This window comes from Cheilinus undulatus, linkage group 20 (assembly GCF_018320785.1).
Source record: "Cheilinus undulatus linkage group 20, ASM1832078v1, whole genome shotgun sequence".
Taxonomy (NCBI): domain Eukaryota; kingdom Metazoa; phylum Chordata; class Actinopteri; order Labriformes; family Labridae; genus Cheilinus; species Cheilinus undulatus.
The window spans coordinates 37098572-37116682 of record NC_054884.1 but is presented as its reverse complement, the minus strand read 5'-3'; the positions used below and the strand labels follow the sequence as shown (position 1 = coordinate 37116682).

The 18111-nt window shown below is 37.8% G+C and overlaps 2 protein-coding genes across 4 annotated transcripts; both read left to right on the top strand.

The window, feature by feature from the left end:
* Positions 1–1728: 1728 nt before the first annotated feature.
* Positions 1729–13939, top strand: LOC121528695 (bryoporin-like). Of its 3 annotated transcripts, none has more exons than XM_041816247.1 (5): positions 1729–2031; positions 5406–5510; positions 11451–11649; positions 12020–12134; positions 13380–13939. In XM_041816247.1, exons 4-5 carry the CDS (start codon positions 12031–12033, stop codon positions 13807–13809), a joined length of 534 nt encoding a protein of 177 aa, XP_041672181.1. In that variant the 5' UTR covers positions 1729–2031; positions 5406–5510; positions 11451–11649; positions 12020–12030; the 3' UTR covers positions 13810–13939. The 3 variants fall into 3 exon arrangements, with proteins under 3 accessions (XP_041672181.1, XP_041672183.1, XP_041672182.1); XM_041816249.1 differs by lacking the exon at positions 1729–2031 and adding an exon at positions 3242–3293; XM_041816248.1 differs by lacking the exon at positions 1729–2031 and adding an exon at positions 3790–3890.
* A 454-nt stretch (positions 13940–14393) lies between these two features.
* On the top strand, positions 14394–18049 carry LOC121528663 (DELTA-actitoxin-Aeq1c-like). Its single transcript, XM_041816199.1, has 3 exons — positions 14394–14472; positions 17179–17283; positions 17493–18049. The coding sequence occupies exons 2-3, from the start codon at positions 17186–17188 to the stop codon at positions 17944–17946; spliced, it is 552 nt and encodes a 183-aa protein (XP_041672133.1). The 5' UTR covers positions 14394–14472; positions 17179–17185; the 3' UTR covers positions 17947–18049.
* The last annotated feature ends 62 nt before the right edge of the window (positions 18050–18111 follow it).

Sequence of the window (18111 nt, the reverse complement as noted above, 5' to 3'; positions counted from 1 at the left end):
GTTAAACTATACTTTTAAATTGTTGAATATTTTACGATATGACAGAGCACCGGTTACTGTGACAAAGTGGGTCCATATGGCAAAAACCAAGAACAATCAACCTCATGTCTAGGCAATGCATGCTGTCATACCACGCATCCTTTAGGAGCACTGAAACTCACAAGCCAAAACCCTGACCAACATGAGCAAAAGAACTGCAGCAGGGATCACTGTATAACAGTCATCATCTAACACATCTAAACTCTCTGCCCAAGTGCATCATGGGTAACTGCGCCCACACATCACACCAGATTTAAGAGTGCAATGGCATGAGCTTAGATCAACTGACTCTTTGCAAAGTTGAACTGTCCCTGGATGAACACTGTCACATAACTCCAACACTGGAGTTAATTTATCTCCAAAATGTTTAACAACTGTGTCCATCAGATGTTTTTAGAATCATGCTCTCTATCTGCTACTGTGTAGTCAAAGAGTGAAAGAAGAACAAGAGTTTTGTACTTGTTAAAGTACACTTACTCTGGTTAAAACTTACTTAACCCCTGTGCATCCCTGAAGTAGAAGTAAAAGTACTGATTTAAAAAAGTAGCCTACTCAAAAAAGTATACACACAAAAAAAATAGTTACAGTAATTTGAGTGAACGCAAGTAGTTCCTTTCCACTCCTGAAGTTTAGCAAAATATCCAAGTACATAACAACTTTGAATTTGGACTGGCATGCAAAGCTTGAAAAAGTGCTCTGAAACTACTGAAGTTCTAAACCACCTTTAAACCTTCTGATAAATCAGCTTTATTGAGCTGTGTAGTGTTCGTAAATGGCTGGAGATTAATGTCTGTATTTTTCTTGCTGTTTATTATTTTAACCACAAGATGGCGCTATCTTGTAAAAAACCATACAGCAACAACAACACGAAAATGATTTTCCTGCCTGTAAATGTATTGTATTTAATTTTTAATACATGGTTTTTGTTTGCAAAACTTCATGCATGTGGCATTAAAGAATATGCAGGAGAGTGGAAAGGTTTGCTTGGTTTGTCATTGAAATTTATGATCATGTTTAATATTTTCATTGAAGGTCGACAGCTGAAATTTTGTTGACTGTAGTCCTAGTTCAGGTTTATATCTGAGTGAGGGCCTTAAGCCCTGTCCTCTGAGAAGAAGCACATATCAACTGAGCCCCATCCAGCAAAAATTACTATTTTACTTAAATAATAATAATAATAATAAGAAGAAGAAGAAGAAGAAGAAGAATGACAATACTTAAATAAGATATAAAAGTAAATAGAAACATAAAAAATAAAATAGAAAATATATATGTTGTATACAAGTCTAAAATAAAATCAAAACATGTAAGATAAAAATAATGAAAATTAAGTTATTAGAATAAAACAACAATAAAACAGATTATCTTGTAACAAATAAGAAATTATCTTACAATAACAAATTAAAAAATGAAAATAAAATATCAAATAATAATATATTTGAAATAAACAAGCTATCTTTAAATATAGCAAATAAAGTAAAATATAAATTTTGAATTTGAGTAATCAAAAATATTTTTTAAGAAAACAAAACATTAAAAATAGAATCGTATACAAAATTTTAATTGTGTAGTATAATCTTAAACAGACATCACAATTGGCCTTAATTTAAATGATAAATAAATAAATAAATAATCTCAGTCCTGTTTATTACGTGATGACGTGTCACCTACCTCAGCGGAGAGCTTTGACTTTCGATGCTGTATGTTTGCTAGCTTTCTGAGCTGACCTGAACTTTTGAAGTTGGTTTCCCTGGCTTTTTTTTCCAGCACCTGTACTTTAATTTGGTCACGTTTGCCTGTGATAGTGTATTCATATCTACTTTTCTCATGAGTTGCTCTGATATATTGAACAAAGTGTCGACTGAGAGTGGAAGAGTGCTAATGCTAATAGTAGTAGTATTGCTAGTAGCGGGGGACATCCCGATGGCAAATATGTGCTTCAGAATAAAAGAAGAGGATTGAGAAAAAGTCCAAACAGGACACGTTAATGCGGTGAGTTTATTTTGTGTGCAGAAACTTAGGTATTTCTGTCGTTTTATGTGCGTTTATGTGGCGTTTATGTGTGAAACATCAGCGTCAACTCACAGGTGTTTAGTTTTAACTGGTGACCGTGTTATCTGGTGACTTTGAGCGGACACTAACACCCCAGTCAGGCCTACTATTTCCAGTGTTTTGTTCACTGCTGGTCTAAAAGTTGCATTTACTCTCATCTGTAAGAAAGCAAGCAATGTGAAAATCCTCAGATATTTATGTGGTGATTCTGATCTTAATTTTATTTTATGTGATTGTTTATCTTATATTTTGTTCACTGTTTGATCTACTGTTAGCCTAGCTATATTATTTATTAGGGCCTTTTGGGTCAGATAATTTTAGCCCCAGCTACAAATTAGAGGGGTTCTCATAATACTCACATTTTAAAATTTGTTATGATACTAAAAAAAGGAAGAAAAAAAATTATTTGTAGTCTGGTTTTGATACCACAGCAGAAAAAAATTGACTATAACACAATAGAATAGTATAGTATAATACTACTATGGATTTATTTAACTTAGTAAAGATGCCACAATCTGTTGTAATTTTTCGCTAATGTACACAAAAATAAGGATGAATTGATTTAACATCAGTATCTGCCAATATTGGCCCTGTTGCCATTAGCTGTTAATGTAGGCATGAACAAATATCAGTTGCATATGTTTGTCTGTTGTGTCCTAAAAATGTAATGCTGGCATTTAGCACACCAAACAGTTGAATTAAAGAAGAGATTTATAATTAGGCAGATGATGGGACCTGCTGGACAAATTCAGATCCATTTTCATGGTCAGATATGTGAGGAAATGATGGCATTTTGGGAGTATTACACCAACAGAATTAATAAAATACTTCTGCATCAGCACAGGTCCATCCATCCATCCATTTTCTATTCCGCTTATCCTGCTCAGGGTGGCAGGGGGGCTGGAGCCTATCCCAGCTATCACTGGGCAAGAGGCAGGGGTACACCCTGGGCTGGTCGCCATGACATACAGAGATAGACGACCAGGCACGCTCACATTTACACCTAAGGCCAATTCTAGTCACCAATTAACCTAGTGGGCATGTCTTTAGTGGTGGGGGGAAGCCAGAGTACCCAGAGAGAACCCACGCATGCATGGGGAGAACATGCAAACTCTGCACAGACTGGGAAGTGAACCGAGGACCTTCTTGCCGTGAGGGAACAGCGCTAACCCCTGTGCCGCCGTGCAGCCCTATCAGCACAGGTCATTGGCTAAATTGTTGTTCTAAACATCAGTGTAGGCATCAGCCCTGATTTTTCCAATCAGTGCATCTTTAAAAATAAGAAGCATGAATGCTTATAGTCCCTGATCCGATTACCTGTGGTTAATACTCCAGTGCCTACAGCTGAGAGAAGCTCTGTGTGTGCAGTGTAGTGTATTTATACAAGTGAATTTACAGCTAAAAAAGTGTTAAGCAACATGTCCATCACTACTTCTGCTGCTGTGGGTCAGTCATCTTCGTCCTCCAACTAAAACATCCATCAGTCGTCTACACCGCTTGTCCCAGAGCCTATCCCAGCTGTCAGTCAATTACAGGGCTGATTTATGGAGACAAACACACTCGCAGTCACACCTGCAGCCAATTCAGAGTCACCAGTTAACCCAGTGAGCATGTCTTTGGTCTGTGGGGAACTAGAGTACTCAAAGAGAACCCATGCATGCACAGAGAGAACATGCAAACTCTGCTCAGAAAGGAATCTGTATGACAGAGATTCAAACCAGAGACTTTCTTATTGTTAGGACACAGCGCCTGCCACCAACAGCAGTCATTGTAAAATCTCAGCCTTTTCAGGAAGTCCTGTGAGTTTAAAAATAATAATTCAGTGCTGAAATTAGCAGAAAAAAGCTAGATAACTTACCAAACAAGTGTGATGTGTATAAGGTTGGCATGGCAAAATTGCTATGAGGTGAAGGTAAATAAAATGTCAACATGATGTTTTCAAATAACACCAAGAGACGGAAATGTAGGTTTTGATGAGAAACTTGAGTAAATACTGTTTGTTTTCTTATTTATAATATAATTGCATTAGATACTGGCTGCATTGCTCCTTTGGAGATTTTTGTGCTTCTCTTTTGAACAAAGTAAGTTAAAAGCATGTTTGACTGAATAAGGATCACTTATGTTCTCCATCTATCAGGTTAGACTGCTCCCTGCATCCCTACTTGATAATACAAATGGAAAGATGTACTTTCTTTCTTTGCTGTTGCTATAATTTTTCTTTAGTGCATCTGGGAGTTTCCCAGGCACAGCAACTTACAAGGGCGTACCTTGTTTTTATTAACTCATGACCTGATAAAAAACAGATACTTATGCAACATGTTTTGGCAATGCCATTGTGTGGTTTAACTGGTTGGATCACTATAAGAGAACAGAGAAACGTCCTACTTTGGAGCTGAGACAGGACATTAATTCACTTCTGTACAAAGAGTACAGAATAAAGTGTACAGAACAGTCATGAAGGAAAACATGCTGCAAAGGTGTAAAAATGGACGTAAAACCAGAGACAGTGTTGTAGTGTCATTTGCATTTTAATGCTTGTTTATGGCTCCTTAAATATTACATGCTGTATGCTCTTGAATGCAGTGATTTGCAGCCTTATAAGAGTATTTCTCAGAACCTTTTTGTCCTAAAGTCTGAAATAGAACTCCAGTTCTTACAGACATGTTGCTCTCTCCTCTCTTTTTGCATTTCTGAATTCATTTGTGTCTCTGTGATGAGTTAACATTACTTTGACCTTAGATTTCCTTTTGGGAAAGTTTGCATTATCTGATAGATGAGCTGCCTCTTTTTGTATACATTTCGTCACTTGTGTGGGATTTTTTTGTCTCTTATTGTTGCATCTATTTTGAATGGTCTGAATCTTTTTGTGAATGTTTTCTCCTTTTCATAGAAACTTTCTGTCTTTTTATGGTCATTTTGCACTTCTTTGTGGACACCTAGCAACCTTTTGATGACATTTGCATGTCTTTTTGGCATTTTGTATTCCTTCCTTCTCTCTTAACACTTTCACGTCTTTACTGTTGTTTTTCTGCATCCTCATAGTTGTCGTGTGTGTTTTAATCGTATTTTCCCAGTAGCTGTAATGTCCAGCGTATGTGTCTGGTGCTGTGTGAATCTTGGCTTTTTCTTCTGATACTCTGGCTACTTGTTAAAATTATTCCTGTCACTCCCATTTACATGTAAAGTTGGGTGTAACAATGCTAAGCTCTGTTGCACGAAATCCTGCTCGTTCATCAACGTTTGACGCACAAAAGTTTACCTTGACCCAGACAGGTGTTTGTGAAATCACTAACTGCCACAATGTGTTCTTTCAGGTGAACCGGTTTGGGAGGTCTTCATCCAAAATAAGCCATCATCATCATCATCGTTCGATGACCAGATGAACTGATGGGTGTGGCTGCTTTTTCTCAGACATTCAGGTATGTCAGCAAGACTCGATCTGTTGTACACCTGGGGAACTTATACAAACTGGATCATCAGTTATGGATTCTTTAAGCCACATATTATGCCTGTGCTCTGCTCTATTTCTTCCTCTATTCCAGGCCTCAAGACTTACTTCGTTTTTCCACTGTCACTGAATTGTCCTGAAAAATTATTTCAGTCATGATGGCAAAAGATATTTCTCTCACTAGATGCTAGTGAGCTGAATAAATACTCTAGTCCACAAATTCCCTAATGCAGTCTTTCTTTCTGTGAGCATTTTGTTCAGCTGAAATTTTGGAAGCCTGAAATACCAGCAGTAGATAATTTTGATAGTTCTGTGGAGCTTAAAACAACATTTTTATAGCAACGCGTTAATATCGTGTTCACTCAAATTACTTTTAACGCCGCTATTTTTTTTTGTCGCACGATTAAAGCATGCGCATTCTGTATGACCCTCGACCAATCCCGTAGTTTGCCAGACCAGGAAGTTGCGCCGTCGTGATGAGGTACAAGCAAGCAGAAATGGATAAAGGACAGAGACTTTTGAATGACAGGTTCAGCTTTCAGATCATGTCACATAAGACTGAAGTTGTTTTCTCCTACTGTTGACATGAATGGAGTTACAGGAAGTTCATAGAGTCTTAAATAGCCCCTACCACTCGCTGGCCATGCACACGGCTAATGCAGAGAGCTGCCCCCCTCGCCATGCTGGATTTGTTTACAATGGAAACACTCAGAAAACACTACAGGGATGGACTCGCTATCCGGCATACCGGGCATTTCCCGTTGTGCCGACGCACTTTTGGGCCAGTGTGATTTCTGCATTTATTTAGGCTATTATATCTGCCGTGAACCACAGCTGCGCTATTGACTGTTGACTGGTCTGATCACGTCTCCTAAAGGTCCGCTCTCATCCCCACGCAGCTCCTGCTTGAAAGTGAAAGTATTCAGAAAAAAATGAAACTTACTAAAACGATCGACTGGAACTGTAAATAAATGCCAAATTTAGATAACAGTCAATCAAGATGCTGCAAAACTGTCAAAGCCTATGCAGTCCCAATAGGAGATTGTCTGATGCTGGTGAATGTACAGCTGCATCATGAGGAGGAGGAGACAGAGCAGCAGAGGCTGGTGTGTGACAGGACAGCAGAGGTTAGTGAATGAGCTCTGTAGAGTATCATAATATAAGCTGAAAGCATTATTAGACTGTGGGTCTCCTTTATTGAGGAAGAAAAAAATGGTTTTAGATTAAATCCGTAGCTCTTCTATGATCTAAAGAATGAAGAGATGGTTAAGTCCTCTTACTACACCTTAAAAGGTCTCCACTGAGACTTCTTTTACTTTGTGTGTTCAGGAGTTTTGAAAAGAGGCTTCACATGTGTGTTTATTGACATCATTCCAGTAAATCTCCTGGACTGATGTCAGTCATTTCTTACTGTCAGCATTTATTTTACATTTGGACTACATTTTTTAGTTTGAAAGTAAAAATATGATAAATAATAGCAGACATTTTTTAAGTAATTACTTGCTTTTTCTCTTGAGCAGGGCAGATGTGTCCACCTTACTCACATCAGAACAGTGAAACACCATTAGGTGTGTCTGTGCCTTACTGCTGAGCTCTCAGCAGAGACTTGACTTCATTATGTCCCTGTGGGATTATGAGATCTGTTGTTTGGTGTTCAGCTGCTGAGAACAGAGGAGTTAACTTCTAGAAGTCTAAAGTTTGACTCTACATTGTTGTATTATTCAGTAATGTTACATTACTGATTAGAGTTTACCATTTTATGCTCTCAGCATATTTTTGCAGCGTTCAGTATCTTTAAGCTCAGACTAGAGAATTTTCTGGACTTTATCTGTTGTTGTTTTGGGTTGTTGACATGAACAAACATTTGCATAAAGAAAGCATTTTTGTCCGCTTGTGTTGATAAGGGTATTTAAATCTTGAGAAATAGTACTGTAAGGTACATTTAGAACAGACAAAAAGTGCGATTAATTTGCAATTAATCGCGAGTTAACTATGGAATTTGTGAGATTAATTGCGATTAAAATTTTTAATCTATTGACAGCCCTAATATATATATATATATATATATATATATATATATATATATATATATATATATATATATATATACTGTTTATCAAAAAAAATTTCTTTATTTGTCAAACTTAATATTATCTAAAGGTGTTTGGGCAGGTGCAGTTATAGACAGCATGACGTGAGAAGCACCACCTTCTGATTGGTTGAAAATCCTCCCAAGATGCTATGCATGACAAAATGACCTCACTGTCCAAAACAAAGATGGCAGCAACCGCGGAAGATAATCAAAACACGATCGAAAATGAATTAAAAATTGATGAAACGGCATGTATAATCAGCTCCAATGCAGTTGATTTAATCTTTAAAGACCCGGAAAAGTCACCGACGTTCCAGGCTTGTTAGAACGGCGTCCTTAAGAGCTACAAGGACGTCCAGGGTAGCAAATGAACGGCGAAACCGTCAGCTTTCACGGGAAAAAACGGTAAGCGACTGTTATGTATGGTTCAAAAGTTATTCATGTTTTTATAAACCATGCACTTTTTATACGACAATGGCCGTCCCTAAGGGTTAAGGCTCGCCTGCTCGCTCCGTCTTGCTCGCCTCGGCTCAAATTACAATGCAGTGATGTTACGCGGCAACGTAAAAAAAAAAGTACCGGTCTCATCCAAGCGCAGTATAGTACCGTTTTAAATGCCTCAGTACCCCAGTACCAATTTAGTACCGGTATACTGAACAAGCCTAAATGTGACCCTGTTTAAAGGTGATGCTCAACCTACCAATGTGTTGAAACAAAAAGAGAACCTACAAATGCCCCTTGTTTTAATAAGAATGTTGTCCAGATAAAACTGCCTCTATACTCTAGCTACATCCAAGCTAGTTGCTACACTAGCAGCAGTCGCTGCAACCAGCTTCCAGTATAACTAAACCCTGCTGCTTCAAGGAGCTACTTCCTCAATCTCTCCAAATGATGATGATGAAGATGTTCTGGTCTGTTCTCAGACCTGGCACATTTGTCTCAGATTGGAGCTTTACAAGATGGATCTGCCCAAAGACTGATGTTAAATCTGGCAAACTGCTTTGCAAGTTCAGAAAATATTACAACAAACACTAAACCATTAACCACTAGGACTGGGCGTTATTCGTGTCAGTACTGTTAAACCTTACCAAAACTTTACCCCTGTACACAGTATTACCGGGTGTTTAAAAAAAACACATTATACCGGTTGAACAAGCAGTTACCAGCATGCACATGCAACCAAAGCAGTCAGCAAACTCCTCTGCTCGCGCTTCTTTAAGTCCTTTTGAAAATAAACAACATTGAAGATATTTATTACAAGAGCGATGGAAGTGATTTATAGTTGCAGCATTATTTTCAGACTTCAGGAAGACTGAGATACATCAGGACAGAGGATTCAAACAGTCTTTTAGCCTACTTTAAAACAAAAAAGCTATTCTGTGTGTAATATTATAGCGCTCTCTTTTCTCCCATCATTCAGGGGTAATAAAAGAAAAAGTGATGACTAGTGCACTGCTGCTCTTCATCGGACTCTCACAGAGGTGTTAAACTCAAACACAGCAGGGGTCAGATTCTGGATTTAGGTCTAACCTGAGAGCCTAACAGGGTCAACATTTAACCCTTAACTGTCAAACTCATTTGTCAAAAACTTAGCACTGATGATAAATGAAATTAAGATTTTTAAAAAGTCAAGATGATGAGTTTAAAGGCTCAAAATCTGAGATGAAAAACTCAAAATTATTATTTAAACAGGTCAAAAAACAAAATTAAAAGTAATATTTTTAAAAGGCAAATATATGAGATAAAATTCAAAATCATGAGTTTAAACAGTGAAAATGTGGGATAAAACACAATACTATAAGTTATGAAAGTCAAAATCTGACATAAAATTCAAAATCATGAGATTTAAAGGTCAAATGTCAGATGAATTCTAAAATTGTGTGTCTAAAAGTTTAAAACATGGGTTTAAAAGTCAGAGTTAAGAGTTGACAAAGTCAAAATATGGGATAAAACTCAAAATCATGAGTTTAAAAGGTGAAAATAAGAGTTAAAACTTTAAATTGTGAGTCTAAAAGTGCACAACATGCCTAGTGCACCCCATGTACACGGGCAGCCCCTCCCCCGCTCTCTCATCCCTGTTTACAAATCTATCCACTCTCCTCTCTATCGATAATGGCACAAAAAGCCCAAAATAAATCTTTAAAAGTGCAGTTTGGGAAAAAGTGAGAATTAGGAGTTGACAAGGTCAAAACATGAAAACATAGTTGAAATCATGAGTTTTAAAGGTCTAAGTATGAGATAAAACTCATAATCATGAGTTTAAAGGTTAAAACATGAGATAAAATCCAAAATCATGAGTGTGGAAAGTCAAAACACAAGATAAAGTTCTAAATCATGAGTTTTAAAGTTAAAAACATGAGATAAAAGTTTAAATTATGGTATTAAAAGTCAGAGTTAGAGGTTGACTAGGTCAAAACTTGAGAAAATTCAAAATCATGATTTAAAAAGGTGAAAATAGGAGTTTAGATTTCATATTGTAAGTCTAAAGGATCAAAATATGGAATTAAGAAGTTAAGAAGTTGAAAAAGTCAAAATGTGAAATTGAATTTGAAATCATGAGTTTTAAATGTCGAAATATGAGACAAAAATTCAAATTTATAGGTTTTGAAGTTCTAAATATGAGATAAAATTCATAATCATAAGTTTTAAAGGTCAAAATATGAGAAATTTTGAGTCTAACATAGTCTGAAAATTCAAAATATTGTGTTAAAAGTCAGTTAGGTCATAACATGAAGTAAAATTCAAAATCATGAGTTTAAAAGCTTAAAATTTGAGTTTAGATTTTAGATTCAGGTCTAAAAGTCCAAAATAAGGGATTACAAGTCAGAGTTAGATGTTTACAAGGTTGTAAATTGGGTAAAAGGGTAAAATTCAGAATCATGAGTTTAAGTCGTAATCGTGGGAGGCAAAATTCAACATATGAAATGAAAACACATATGAATTTCTTTTCCTAAATTCCTGACTTTTTAGTTTACTGGAGGAAAGCTGCAGTCCTCATACTGGTGGGCCAGTAATAATTAATTATGATACGGTCTTGTGGGCGGCTGTAACTGTACCACCGACCGGATTTGGTCCCCAACCTCGAGTTTGACACCTGTGGACTGTCATTTTAGTCTGATGACAAGCAGCAGTTCTCAAAAAATCACTTTGGTGCAATAAATAATTTGGACTTTTGTGGCCCTGCAGTGTTTTTTTCTTTTTGTTCTTTTTTGATAAAGCAATGAGGTTCAGTTTTGATAAAACTGCAGCTTTACTACAAGTTCATCTGAGCTACTTGCTACACCAGCAGCAGCCATGGCTGCTCTCTCTCAGTTCAACTGAACCACGTCCGTAGTCTCTGCTTGTTCTGCTCAAATGATGCAGCGTGAGCAGGTCCATTTTCAGACTGGCGCTTTGCAAGAATGTGGCCAATTTATCTGCTTTGCAAAGTTACTGCAGTGTGAGAAGTTAAAATTGTTAAATGTATAATCAAATAAAAGTCCAAAGTCATGGGGTAGTATTTAGTCTTTCCACTCTGTCTGATAAGATGATCAAACATGTTTGATTTCTTTGATTATGTTTAAAACCTCTCCCCAAACCTTAGACTTCAACCTGCTGCAATGGTGCCCATAAATGGGCTCGTGTTTACTGCATTCAGAGACTGTGAATGCCTCCATGTTCTCAGTTAGTGACATGTTTGATGATGTTTTCAGACATTTAAGATCCCATAGACTCCAGCTTTTCAGTGCATAGAAGGATAATACCTTAGCATTTAGTAATTTTTATTTTTGCTACACAGAGAGGTAACAATAATCTCTTATTTCCATCTCACGTCCTTAGCTGGGTCTTGAGACACATAAGGTTCAATACATCGGTGCAGGTTTTTCTCAAACAGCCGCTCAGACACACCCAGTAAGAGCTGCGGCTGTTCGAGGTGTGACTCTGCCAGTGAGGGTGTGACTCTGTACCGTTCTCCAAATCAGTCTCAGACTGGTTTTCAGAGGACTCTTTGCCATCCTGTGCGTGTGACAGAAAGACAGTAAGTGCTTTTATTTTGACATTTATGCAGAATTCAACAGAGCTGGCCTAGTTAGCCCATTTTAGAAGGTAATGTTAGTTCATGACATTGTGTAATAATGGTCAGTAATGGTGCTTTTAGAAGTTTACATGTCTAAATGAAATCATCTAATCTATGATCCTTATTCATCCTTTTGTTATCCTATTTTTAAGCGAATCTTTGAAGTCTTCTTAGAATTTTTCAGTAAAATTAATCATGTCAGGCAAAAGTTGGAGTCTGATTTTATAGCGTTTGCCAGATTCTGTTTGATAAAGTGAACTGTGAATCCATGATAGGGAATGTGTTACAGTGATCCTTTCCCCTTTTTTTGTCTGTATCTCTGTTTTTACAGTAGCCACCAACATGCCTGAGACAGCAGAGGCACACCTGCAGCACCTCACCACCAACCGGTTTTGTGTCATAGAGATGAAAAACTGCAGCTCAGTCTACTGTTGCTTCAATCCACAGTAAGAACTGCTCTTAGACGTTGTTATTTTCTATATGAACCAATAAAGACATGTAATGCACTTGAATCCATCTCTGCATGACTTGTAACGTCATATATTTACTTCAGCTCTCATCCGTGCACTCTACTTGAATATTGATATAAACCTTAGAAGGACCTCTTGACCACAAATTCGGTTCTCTCCAGTGTCAGACACCCAATAAGAATATATGTTTTAGAATTAATAACATCAAAAATCATTTGAAAGCAAATTGAGATATTTAATGAAAGTATTAGCTCATTTTAAATTGGATAGCAGCAGCACATCTCAAAAAAGTAAACATCTGGGAAGTGAGGAGACCATTTGCTGGATTTTAAAGAGAGGAACGTTGTCCCATTCCTGTTTGATGTAGGATTCCAGCAGCTCGACAGTCCTGGATCTTCTCTGTTGGATTTTTCCTCTTATTATAATCCAAATGTTTTCTACTGGTGAAAGGTCTGAACTGTAGGCAGGCCAGTTCAGCACCCAGGCTCTTCTGTGAAGCCGTGCTGTTGTAATAGATGTGGTATGTGGTTTAGTATTGTGTTGCTGAAATAGTCAAGGCCTTCCCTGATAGAAACGTCTGTATGGGAGAAAGTGTTGCTCTAAAACCTCTCTCTACTTTTCAGCATTGATAGTCCCTTTCCAGATGTGTAAGCTGCTCACATTGACACTAATGCAACCCCATACCATCAGAGATGCAGGCCATTGAACTGTGCACTGATAACAAGGTGGATGGTTCCTCTCAAGGTGGATGGTTCCTCTCTTTGGCCGATATCTGCCATTTTTTCTGAAATATTTCCACAGTACTTAGACACAGTTTTTTGCAGATTGAGGAAACCTCTGCCCATCTTTACTCCTGACAGAATCTGCCTTTCTAAAATGCTCCCCTCATACCCAGTCATGCTAATGACATATTGCAAATTAACCTAATTAGTTGCAAAATGCTCCTCCAGCAGTTTTTCATCACTACATTTACTTTTCTAGCCTTTGTTGCCCTTTGTTCCTACATTTTTGAGATGCCATCAAATTCAAAATGAGCTGGTATTTTTCATTAAATGGTAAAATGTGTCAGTTCCAACATCTGACATGCCATGGTATGTTCCACTGTGAATGAATGTGGGATTTTATTTACATTTTCAGTGTCCCAACCTTTTTGGAATTGGGGTTGTACATAAATATATTTCCATGTGGTAACCGCATTCAACCTTTATTTCTTCTTCTCAGGGTGTACACCAAGAGCGGGTTTTGCTTCAGCCCCCCAATGCCAACCTTGAGCCCTCAAAAGCAAGAGGTGTTCTCCTTCACCAAGGATGACAACACGGCATCAGGTTCTGTGGGGGTCATGACCTACGAGCTGTTTAATACCCAAACTCGCAAGTCCGATGGCAAAATGGCCATCATGTTCTCCGTGCCGTTCGACTACAACTTTTACGAGAACTGGCTGGGGGTTGGCATCTTCGGTGTATCTCAAACCTGCGATGAAAAGCTGTTTGATGAAATGTACAACGGAAAGGATTTCACTTACTTTCAGCGTTACAAGGCTGACGGGTCGGGGCTGGTGTACAGGGGGGAGGTGCTGGATGTGAGGGCATGCATGAGCGATGATGGCAAGGCAATTGTAAAACTGGAGTTGTATGACAAGATGGGCCGATGAGTCTGTTTGAAATGCTATGAGAATAAAATGGTAGCACCAAATGAGTGCATTGATGTGGCAGAAAATGTCAAAGCTTTTCAATCATGTCATGTAAAAACTTGGAAAGAATAAAAACATCTTCTTTAATTAACGTTCTTGTGTCAGGGTTATTTTTTTAGTCAAAAACAAAGATGTTTTTAGGTGCAAATTGAAAAAATAAATGAAAATAAATATGACAGTAAATGAACAGAACTACACTTTGTAGCAATGTTATGAGTGAGGCTGTAGGAGTGATAGGTAGAGGTATGTACTGTATGTTTTTTTCTGTCCAACAACACCACAGACATGAAAACAAAGGGTGTGGTGCATAAAGAGACAGTGTGCTTGGAGACAGACTTTCAGTTAGCTGAACAAACCGGCTCTTAAGTTTGCAAAAAATGACTTATATAATTACAAAACAACAGAGTTGTTATTGTTGGTCACACCCTGTTCTAATTCTTCTGTTGCTCATACCTTAAAGATAGGATCAAACCCTTGAGATCGTGATTGATGGTGGGAAGGTGTGCTCTGTGGGTGGAGTCAGTTTAGGGTGGGATGAAGGCGTCAAAGAGCGCTCCAAAGCCTGAGCTCAGTGCTTCAAATCTGGTTTTGCTGAAGCGAGCAGCACACCTGGGATCCATACGGGTAAGTGGGTTATTCCTCTGATTTTCTGTGATTCATGATCTGTTATTTTGTGCACTTTTAAAAGCTGAATAGACATGAAGATGCTCCATTCTTTGTAAGATTATATAATAAATTCTAAAATTATGTCTTGATGTCTTTTTAGCTGGATACGATGCATATCTTCATGTGTTTCTCTCAGAAAAAAAGTTTGTTGAGATTCAAGAATTATGAACTTTGGCATGATTCTAGTAAAAATCAAACCAATCTAAAATCTGTTAGATACCATTAATATAAGTTATAGACACGCAGTATAGGGCAAATATTGTTCCTGTCAACATTGCAGTATAATTCCTCCGAGTGGTCCAAGTCTTTTCTTACCTGGGCACTGATATCAACCACAACATGCAGGCAACATCAGCAAGAAGGGCCAGCAGTGAATATTTCTCAAGGGGAGGCTGAAAACATGCAAACATCAGTCCTCATATTGTATATTTGTACATTTCCCAGTTTATTTCTCATTGAAAAGGATTAAAAACAAACTTAGAAGAATCATCAAACATGCAGCCAAGATCACTGGCAACACCCACATCCATCACTCAGGACTTTATCGTTGTTTTTCCTTTTTTAACGTTGCATTATTTAGCTCAATTTACATTTTATTACAAATTGGTAACAATTGGATTTATACAAAAAATAAAGTGTAAGGGCATGTGATCAATGTGGCTTTTGTGACATTATTTTGCAGATATAAAAAAATGAGAGCAACACAAGTTAATAAGAGTAAAACATTGTTCATAGGAGGTTTGAAGGCTGATAAAGACGCCTTTAACCAAAGTTAATCTGGGCAGCAATGTAGGTTTGCTACAAAGAAACACAAACTAGGTGTATAAAATAACAAAATACTTTTATGTAGACCCTGGCTGGAATAGATTTCCTGTTTTGGGAATATTTTCTGCAAACACAATATCTTGACTTGCTTTTGTGTGCGTCACAGCATTGACATTTACGTGTAAGAACCTCGCCCAGTCCAGGGGACCGAAGGAAGGCTTTCTCACCTTACAACCAATCTATGACCATTCCCAGCAGTTCCTGCTACTATGACACTACATAGCAATTTACAGTGATGATTACTACTGAAAATCCAACTTTTCATGCATTTTTAGGAGGGTGGTCTGCATCACTGTGGACTCCTTACACCCCTTTCATTGGATCCAGCTGTTCCCTCAAGGAAGCTGCTTAAGAGAGCTTGACCCCAAAATAACTTACAAAAACCCATTATTCCAACTACAAAATGCATTTAAAATGAGGCTAGCTATTCGCTACATTTTGATGTTGTGCACACATGCGTTAATTTACTAATAGAACATTTTAGGGCTGAACGGTGTCATCAGCATGGTATTGGTTTCAACAGATAATAGCTTAAAAAATGAACTATCAGCAAATATTTATTTTCTAATGCCGGTTTTTACAACTGATATACATTTTTCTATATACACTGCCTGGCCAAAAAAAAAGTCGCCACCTCAATTTAACTGGGAGGTTGCTGCAGTTGGTCAGGTCTAGGTTCTGCAACATTATGTGCCCAAAGAATGAGGTTAGCTGACTACCTGAATATACTGAATGACCAGGTTATTCCATCGATGGATTTTTTTCTTCCCTAATGGCACGGTGACAATGCCAGGATTCATCGGGCTCAAATTGTGAAAGAGTGGTTCAGGGAGCATGAGACATCATTTTCACACATGGATTGGCCACCACAGAGTCCAGACCTTAACCCCATTGAGAATCTTTGGGATGTGCTGGAGAAGGCTTTGCACAGTGGTCAGACTCTCCCATCATCAATACAAGATCTTGGTGAAAAATTAATGCAACACTGGATGGAAATAAATCTTGTGACATTGCAGAAGCTTATCGAAACAATGCCACAGCGAATGTGTGCTGTAATCAAAGCTAAAGGCGGTCCAACGAAATATTAGTGTGTGTGACCTTTTTATGGTGGCGACTTTTTTTGGCTAGGCAGTGTATATCAGCCTGTATCGTCTGTAAAGAATAGCCTGTATTAGCTGTAAAATTCTGCCTATAATGACTGTGGGTAGCAGCCTGTAATGGCTGTGAATATCTCCCTCTATATGGCATGTAGATATTGGCCTATTCCAGCTGTAAATATCAGCCTATGTTGTCTGTAAATTTTGGTATATATCAGTAAATACTAGCCTTTGTCATCTGTAATTAATATCTGATATTGTCTGTTAATTTTGACTCTCCATTTGCTGTAAATATCAGCAAATGCAAATTGCAAATATAGTTAACATCTATAAATATTGGCCTATATCTGAAGCAAATATCAGCTTATGTCTGCTGTTAATATTGGCCTATATCTGCTGTAAATATCTGCCTAGATATTTATACATCCATGTTTTGTCCTTGCAGTAGTGGCCTATGTCTTTAGACTGGTTGGTAGCATCTAGGTGTATCCTGCATTATTCTGTCCAAATGCTACTTGGCACTGCAGAGCAGTAGCTGTTGATGTTTAATTTAAAAAGATTAATATAATAAACCCAATACTGGATGTTTAGGGCTTCTGTATGTGTTGCCTTGTATCAAACTGGCATCAGATTATATTGTTTAAAATACATTGATATATCCCTAAAAATCATTGTATATTTCTCAGCACCACTGTTTGTAAAGAAACTCATTTCAGTTAACAAAGCTTGTGCTTTCTTGCAGCATCAACATGAGTCATTCAGCTGAAGCATTAGCTGATACGAGCCGGAGAAATATCACCATAGAGATCACCAACACCACCACTAACTTCTGTCTCATCGACCCAAAGTAAGTGCAACGTGTCAGGGGCTGAAGTAAAGGAGTGTTGAAAAATTGTGGACTTTCTTTTATTTTCTTTGAAAAATTCATGAGAAATACAAGTGAAGCCAGGCAAATACTCTGGACAATTTTGATATAATTTTAGCATTTTATCGTTTATTATCATTGTTTTTATCTTTGCTTACTTTTTCCCTTTCTTTATTCCCTCTTTTTTAAAGGATTTACTATGAAAGCGGCCACTGCAGTGTCCCACCCCAACCTGTGGTTTCACCAGGGGACGTCGAGTTGTGCAACTTCACAAAGTCCTCTGGCACTGGCAGTGGTACAGTTGGGGTCTTGACCTATAACATTTGGAAGAGGGGCAACCAGAAAATGACAGAGAAACTAGCCATAATGTTCTCTGTGCCGTACAGTAAGGCCGGGTACGATAACTGGTTTGGGTTAGGGATCTTTAGTGAAGATACAGAGACCAATGAGAAGTTGTACAAAAAGATGTACTACGACAAAGAGCAGGTGGACTTTGTGCGAGCGAAGTCCAATGGCTCTGCAATTATATTTAAGGGCAGGGATTTGGACCTCATGGCTACCGCTTCATCAATGGGCAAATGCATTATGAAGTTTGAGTTATGGGAAAAGCTGTTCAATCCCTCCCAGAGTCAAGGCCCTTACTAAGCTGTAACTCAGTGTCAGTCAGAGAAATCAAATGAGAGGATTCTGTGTCAACTTCTCTGTAAATCTGTGATACTGTAGCTTCTGTTCATGCAATAAATCCAGCCTGATATGAAAAAACTTGTCTTAGTGATCATTTTAAAGTTCTTGGCAACTTTCAGAACAAAC

Coding starts and splice junctions, on each gene's coding strand:
- LOC121528695 (XM_041816247.1), top strand. CDS start 12,031: ATGCCTGAGACAGCAGAGGCACACCTGCAGCACCTCACCACCAACCGG. Junction 12,135..13,379: donor TACTGTTGCTTCAATCCACA/GTAAGAACTGCT, acceptor TCTTCTTCTCAG/GGTGTACACCAAGAGCGGGT.
- LOC121528663 (XM_041816199.1), top strand. CDS start 17,186: ATGAGTCATTCAGCTGAAGCATTAGCTGATACGAGCCGGAGAAATATC. Junction 17,284..17,492: donor TTCTGTCTCATCGACCCAAA/GTAAGTGCAACG, acceptor TCTTTTTTAAAG/GATTTACTATGAAAGCGGCC.